The following is an 8,578-nucleotide window of genomic DNA, read 5'->3' as shown; positions in this document are numbered from 1 at the left end:
ATGAGAAGGAAAAATAGGAATGAATGAAACATTTGTATTTGTTGCACAGACCGAAATTGAATGTAAAAGGAAACTGTAGGGGAAAAAAATTGTTTATTATATCTTATTATTGTATCTCTTTTTTTCTGATTATACCATGTATGTGTAATTTATATATGTCCGATTACGGATTGATAAGTATGCTGTGTGAGATAGCAACCTAAAGTATTCCATTTCTCTCTCTCTAACCAATGTTTCACCACCACTTCTTCCTACAATATACTTCTTACAGTCCACTATCTTCTTCCAATAAATAGTTTTCTTCTACCTTGTTGTTTTGAAACCTTTGTTGACCACAATCCGGACTTTCTTCCTACAAAAATATCTTATGTTTTTTACGTCGCTGAATTCGAAATAAATACTTTGAAAATTCTACTAACATATTTAATGCAGTTTATTACCGCAACTCCATAGGATTTTCGCCAATTTTATGGCTAGAAACCAGTATAGTTCTACTTCACACGGTTTACCATTCTTCTTCCAATAAGATATTTTTGTTTTTTAATTTTATAAATTAATATAAATTCCCATTGTTCGTCGTAAACAGAACAATGAACCTGGTTTATTTGTACTGAACATTGGGTGGTCTTCTTTTTACAATAAAAAGATAAAACCCCAAAATGACCAGGGACAGGTTTCTTTAATTAATTTACAGGGAAATCGGTGTCATTCGGAGAAGACATCTTGATCGCAAGTCGAAATGTTAATTTTTACATGAGATATTTTCATCATATAGATGAGATAAGATCTGGATTTTATTTTTTTAAATTACTTAACAGTTGAATTTTAGTATCTCAAATAATTTATATTCTTGTTTTCATATTATAGAGGAAAGAATTGATCGTTTAAGTTATTTTATTTATTTATATATATATTTTTCATTATAAATTGTAATTTATCCAAAATAGGACGATCCCCGAATTTAAGTTGATTCCAACTTGACAATAATTTACAGGGAAACCATTTAGGGAAGTAAAAGTTTATTCGAAAAGTATACTAATGCTCAATCTTTAAAAATGATTAAATATCATAAAAAATAAACGGAATACAAATAGGAGACGATACTTGCGGGATTAAGCTCCTATATACTAGGTATGATAATACACGATGTATCATACTTCTCTTAATGGACACCCTCTTATAGCGAACACTTAAAATTTGTATGTAGTAACTTATGGGTCATTTATTTAGACAAAAATTGTATACCTCATACTTTTATCATTATTGAATATATAGTACCTATAACAATAACGAACATTAATAATGTATGCATTTATATACAATGTAGGCATTACGTATTTTATGTATTCTTCTGTCAAATTATATATTTATTATTAGAAAATCACCATTATTGATCACTATTATAAAATAATAATAATCATAAAGGCTTAGGGAACCCAAAGTTTCGATACAGATAACACCAATGTGTCCAGTGACGCCGTTCCAACCCCAAATCTATCAAATCAGACCACAATCTTCCCATGTACGTTTCGATCTGCCTATCGGACGTTTACCTTTCGGTTCAGAGTTTAGTAACATTTTAGAGATTCATTCGATATTGAGTCCCATAGCCTTACACGCCCATCTATTCGCCATAATCACTATTACAAAAACAAAATCCACTTAAAGCATCAATCTAGAGACATTTCGAAAGAGGTCTTGATGTAATATATATACAAAGGGATCCTGTAAAAAGATGGTTTTAACGAAATGTCACAAGTATGACAGTTCATTTTTTTTTTAATATAAAAATCATATTAGTGACTGTTTAGGTCTAAAAGATATCAACACTCAAGCGATGATATGTACATAATCCAATTATATCATTTTAGTGTTATTATATTTTTATATTACCCCTTATTAACACACACCTCTGTATAACGGACAAATTAACTTCCCTTCAGTGTCCGTTATACAAAGGTTTAGCAGCATTCTGTAATATGTTTTCTAGAAGAGTCAATCACATTTCTAAATAGTCACCACTAAAGAACTGTAAAAGAAACACAAGGTATTGGCTTAATGCAGTAAAGCTATGCGTTATCCTGGACTCACTCTTTCCTTTGACGAACTCGTGGCCTTTGTCCGCTTGGTGCTGTGGTGTTTCGGAGGGCTCGGCAGCCGCAACCAGGGCGGGCAGCAGGATGAAGAGGAAGCCGTACATCCCGGCAGCCCATGACACCTCCTTCACCTCATCGGATGGTCGCTTCGTCTCTTGTAGCCTCTATCTGCAAGAACAAGAAGAACGATTAGGAACATTGGTATAAATCAGAACCTAAGTTACTTAGAATAAAGGGAGATTAAATAATATAAGGGAATATAAGATGGTCCGGTTGGCGAAGTTGCCTGAATTTATAACTTTTTGGATGGATCACTAGGAAATTTGTTTGTTGATATTAAGCTATAGTTGCTGAATATTAGTAAAAGGAAAATATTGTAATTAACATTATAAAAGTTACCATGTTTTATGACACTTTATATTTCTATCTCAAACACTTTTTTCAGACTGAGCTAAAGATTTAGAATATCCTACAGGCAATTTTTCAATTAAATCCAAATTTAAAAATTTGTAACAAAACTAAATTAGAAACGTAAGAGTGTTCATAAAAGAAAAAAATATACATAGTTCTTAATAATTGTCGTGTAATAAGTACTTAAAGTTCAGGATTTTTTATTTTATCGACATACGGATTAATTTATCATTATAGATACATATGTGGCGAGAAAATATTGACTAGATTCGATAGAAATAATAAAAATACACACACATATATAAAGATATGTATATAATTACTTAAATGCACATATAAATGTATGTATATACAAAACTGCTTGTTTTCTAAACTTGAAAAAAAAAGAGGTGAGGAAGGACAAGTGACTAAGTGAAGTTTTACGGTATTCTCTCCTCCTCACGTTAAAAATTAACGTTTCGGACATTGACTGGCCTTTTGTGCCCCTCGGAGAAGACAGAGATAATAGATGTTAAGGAGTTGTGTTAACGGTAATCCCTCAGCTAGTATACATAATAGAGTAAGAGAGAGAGAGAGGGGCATTTTGTATCAAAGATGGCCATGATGGGCCTGCGCACACCAAGGAATGCGGTGGCCTATAGCTAACAAAAGGCGAGGCATCCTTCTATAGAGTGTTCCTTTATGTATTGTGTGGTCTCCTCTAGCCCGTCTCCAGGGAACGCTGGATGTTCCAGCGATATGTCCAACTTGGAGGATACGTAACAAGGTTAGATGCGGGAGCGCGTGCAGAACCGGTTCTAGCCCAGTCCGCTAGAGCGAGTACAAGTTGCTGCCTCTTGTAAGGATACATAAGTGACTATATGTATGCAAGGGGTGTACAGGAGGCCAATCTATCTGTCATGGCTTGAGGGGCTACAGGCTTTGATCTTATTCTAGGTGTCGCTTCGTATAATTTTATTAATCTTAAAAGCTTTACATAATTCTAATCTGATTCACACCACTCCCAGCTGGTTCAACCAAGATAATATCAACCAGTAAGAAAAAAAGAGGGCCAAATTAAAGGAGATGATTGAAACAGAATACGAAAAATGGTTCTATTACCATTTATATCAGTTATATAAAGTTCAATAGTTTGTTGGAATTTTTTCATAAACATTTAACAGTCTTTTTGTGTTCAACAGATTGCTTATTGAGAAAGGCTAAAGCATGTAAACATCATACTATGACCCAATAAACAAAGTAGTCAACTTCATACCAGTGGAACCAAGTTCACAACAACTTAATTAGGTCAACTTTAGAAAAGAGTGCGAGCCAAAGCAAACATGCTTCATAACTTATTAAGGCTTGATGCTCTTTTAGCCTAAAACGTAAACTGACACTGCTTTATGAAGCACCTATGTTCATAAATGGACGATTAAGCGTTTACAATAATTTAAGATGCCAGATCGTAAACACTTAATCGTCGATGTATAAATATAGGGCTCAGATAATTGTTAAAAGGAAAACAAAAAATCATGGGAAGCTGCAAATATTAAAAGAAATATTGGCGCTCAACAAACAATTGATAGTCTATAACTTTTGGGAAATGAGATATTAAACAAAATTGTGCCAACCCTGAATTGCCAATGTAGAAATAATACAATAAAAATTATATGGGACATACTACGAACAGTATTCATTATAAATCAAAACAACTGCTTAAAATATAATTATATTAAAGTGGAAGCAAATGAAAGAACGTCAGAACAGTTTACCGAAAGAAGAAACAAAAAAGAATAGATAGAACAAAAGAGTATAGGAAAATATACTTCATAATTGGGTCTGTTATTTAGGTTTAAATAAACTTTATTTATTTGGTTATTTTGTATTCTAGAAGGTAAATAACCGACATAAAAATATCGAGATTATTCCTGTATTCCATTATTGTATTTAATTATATGTATGTAGCTAAAGTTTATAGTAATCTTTCTCCCTTTTACTGTTTTTTTTTTTGCTGAAACAAATTGAAAAATAAATATGTATTAATTTTTGTATTGTATTCTAGTGATTAAAACCATGTTCTCCTCCCCTTTATAATACTATAACCTAATATAGTTATTCACGATAGTCACAGAAGTGACAATGCACAAATCGCTTAATTTTCTTTCATTTTTTTTCTCTCCTAAGCATTATTATGTTTTAGCTGTTTACCTCTTAGATCTTCCATTCTTGTTTATATTCTCTACTGAATCGTAACCGAACGCCTATTTCCAATTTCTTCCATTTTTGTTTCGTGTTTTATTAATAACGTTTATCGAATACCTAGTTATTTTTTCAATATATAAAGATAGCAGTTTTCATAATGTTATTTTAGTTATTTCATTTTATCAATGAATATTTGACGATTTTAGTATAATCGTTAAATAATATTATATAATCTGCCCGAATATAGCATAATGCGCCAAATATTTAACGATAGTAAAATAACTAAGATAAAATAAAAATAAAAAATGGTAAGGTAAATTTTTTAATTTTAAAAAATTCACCAGATGTTCTATAAACATTTGTTCAAGGCATGCAAAACGAAAATAAAAGCAATTGAACAAAGCCGTTCGGTAACGATTCAGTAGAGAATATAAATAAGAAGTAAAAGATCTAAGAGGTAGGAGTCGAACCGGCCACCCTAAGGCGAACCTTGTGCAGCCTTGGCACACTTACTGTCGCTAAAGGTTCCACAAGGATATTCCTTCAAAATTGTTTGTCTCAATTCGCTATTTTTCATATCAATAATATTTAAATAAGTTTCTTTTACGAGTTGAAAGCTTAACTTAAAATGATTAAATATAATATTTTATGAATGCTCAAACTTCGTGTATATTTTTAATTAAGTGAATCAATTAGCGATAAGTTGGAGTGATTCTTGTTAAATTTACGAAACAGCTTATTCAAATACTCATATTTTTATCATACTTTTTTTTTTTCGTGACAATATATTTAAAAAATCCTGTATTGCAATATGTTTAAAAAAAGAGTCACGAAAGGTGACATGAGCCGTGAAAATAAGTTTAATGGACGTGGTGGTGTTATATTTAAGAAGTGTGATTAATTACCGGGAATTTTCCTATCATTTTTTCTTTATTTTGATCGATATAAATAGCTTTATTTTTATAAATTTTATAGAAAGTTGTCCTTCATCTAATTTATTGTTTTTACTTCTTTTTTTCTTTCTAAATGAAATTCAGGATAATATTTTTAGATCGATTGGTCTTCTGGGGTATGAAAAACAATAACAATATGTTTTAAATTAAATATTAAAGTAAAGCCACTTGTTAATTATATCATGCTTCTCGGTGGTCCTTGTCCCAAAAATAGTTCTACGAGTCAGATCTGGATTATAACTATCGATTGATGATTACATATCGATTGTAAAGATATTTAGGAGATCTGAATGTGGAAAGCTAAAGCTAACCAATGTTCCGGTACAAGCATAGCATATTTTTAAAAATTAAATCTACAAAGTTAAATATAAGCTGAAAGATTCTTATATTTTAAGAAGTGTTCAGATCTCGAGTTAACATCGTAATTGGTGCACAAGATTCTAGTTATATGATAAGATATCTCGAGTAAATAGAAAACATTTCCCGCTAAAAAACATCTCGACAATGAGATAACTGATAATAGGAATAGTATTTCGACAACAAAAACACACCTGTAGAACTTAGAAAATTTACATACTTATCACTCATTCATATCTATAGCGATCCTTACGAGTTTCTCTCTAAATCTGAAGAAGGATAGGCTATTCGGAAAAGACATACGACCGATGCGGCAGATATCAAAAGATCTAGCGGAGGAGAACAGCCATTAGCGAAGACTTCGAGGAATCCGAAGAATGGTTCTGGCCTTCTTTCCACATTCCCATTGGCCATCGTGGCTCTTCCACTACCAGGACCAAAAGGACCACATCCCGACCCTCCTTCTTTTTGTCAGATATAACTCGGAGGACCTATGAGACTTCCTTCGGGATGAAAATAAAAGAATCTGCAGATATAGGAGCTCCATAACTATTTGTAGCGAGTCCTTATAATATTTAGTGAAGTATTTGGACACAATGCGTAAGAAATATGTAACAGAAAAGTAGTATGCCAATCTTCAATTATTTCAGATGTTAAGATTCAGAAGAACAATCATGAGGAAGAAATCCTCCATTCTTAAGCTTAGAACCACTATTTATATCGGCGATGTCACTAAGTAAACCTCGGTTAGAATTGAGGAACTGTTATGGTTGGTTGTGTAGGTACACCATCAACATTAATTCGATTATTGAAAGAGAATGAAATAGTCGTTAATGAACACTTTCCAAATTTGATCTCTGACCAACAATTTTTTTTTATTATTTGGTTATGAATTTCTTGTTTTCTCATAAAAGCAATTCAAAAGGGTATAATAGTAATTTACATAACTTATTTTCTTTAATCTATCATTTGAACATTTCGGGATCGTTGTCATTTTAAGTCCATTGTTTATAACTATTTGATGGCCATAAATCAAAAAATAAAACAAATTTTTATTAAAAAAAATAAGTTAAAAACATGTCTGTTGTATTGCATTAATCCTAAAAATCGCCTCTTCTAAAGCATAAAAAAGAAAATGCCGTAAGGTTTATTCTAAAATGAAATATAATTTTTACAATTGCAATATATTACTTTTTTTTCTGGATTATCTCTCTAGGAAGTCTGGTGAGTCAATTTTTTATAATTTTTTGAGGTTTATAATTACTTCCATCATTTTCAATAAATTATTATTTATTCACTCATTAACATTGTACAACGTTTCGGGACACACCGTCCCATATTCATGTACTACAAAAACCTATAACAATATTAAAAACTATAAAACACCAATCTTCTACTTTATATATTTTATTTTATACAATAAAAGTCACCTCATGATTTCACATGGGAAAATCATGTCCTCCATTTTTTCATCTTCACTTCTCTGATTAATGAGTGAATAAATAATAATTTATTGAAAATGATGGAAGTAATTATAAACCTCAAAAAATTATAAAAAAAAAAAATTACTTTTTTTTTTTGTATCAATAACCCAAAAACTCCAACAGGCCCTCGAACAAACAAGGATGACCCTCGAGGCCGAAGACTTCAAGCCATGAAGAAAAACGTTAAAGAACTCTAGAAGAGTGGCAATCGCGAATGAGGGATCGAAGAACCACAGACCACAAGCTCATCATTAGGCCGTAATGACATGTTGGAGTGCATAGGTGTGCGGCACAAACCGTTACTGATACAACACTACGAGTAGGTTCCATCCCCTCTTCGATCATCATTTCAGGGTTAGATATAACAGTGGATTGAACAGATCGTCTCAGAACGTACAAGATGGCTGCTTATTTTCCTAAAAGAAGCCAAGAAAGTACAAAATTTAAAAAACAAGAAATTACGAATGCAGGAGTAATTTTGCAATAAACAAAAATTTTCGTTTTTGAGCGAGATTGGTCACATACACCTACCATTTACGAGACTTGGCATTTGAACTCATGAGAACTTAAAACGTCTATTTTCCTTGAAAACTAGGATTCAAAATTTTTCTTGCTCCCATTACTTCACCATACTATATCTTTCATATATACGTACGTGGTGGTATCTTGGTTAATTGTAAACCAAAACTAACCCAAAGCAAACAGATTTTAAATGTTATCAGCATTGATCATTTGACTTCGTTAACCAACATTAACATCATTAATACAGAGGTCATGAATGACACCAATTTTTAATTTATGAGGTCAAGCAACTAGAGAAAGCATTTTACCTTTATTGATAGACTAGGAGAGAGAAACATTTTATTGTAAAAGAGGTTATGCCCAATTGTATTGCTTTGCGATACGCAGGGCATTCTATAACAAGTTTGTACAGTACAACTTGTTTCTGTTTTATATATATATATTTTTAAATTAATACTGATTTAAAATTAATCAGATTAATAAAGGATCAATAACCCCTGATTAATGTTTGAATTTCACTTACGTGCATATGAAATATATAATAAAGGAAAATATCGTTATCGTCCCTTCA

The 8,578-nt window shown here is 31.7% G+C and overlaps 1 protein-coding gene across 1 annotated transcript in view; it reads right to left on the bottom strand.

The window, feature by feature from the left end:
* The window catches only part of Egfr (epidermal growth factor receptor), a 115,189-nt gene that overhangs the window by 35,596 nt on the left and 71,015 nt on the right, over positions 1 to 8,578 (bottom strand). Inside the window, exon 2 of the mRNA XM_014428890.2 lies at positions 2,092 to 2,264. Within this exon, the coding sequence (XP_014284376.1) occupies positions 2,092 to 2,200 (109 nt within the window). The 5' untranslated portion in view covers positions 2,201 to 2,264. The remainder of the gene's footprint in view (positions 1 to 2,091; positions 2,265 to 8,578) is intronic.

The sequence above is a fragment of the Halyomorpha halys genome, unplaced genomic scaffold, assembly GCF_000696795.3.
Source record: "Halyomorpha halys isolate HHAL.00 unplaced genomic scaffold, Hhal_1.1 Scaffold754.1, whole genome shotgun sequence".
NCBI classification, from domain to species: domain Eukaryota; kingdom Metazoa; phylum Arthropoda; class Insecta; order Hemiptera; family Pentatomidae; genus Halyomorpha; species Halyomorpha halys.
This window is presented reverse-complemented; position numbering and strand designations above follow the sequence as displayed.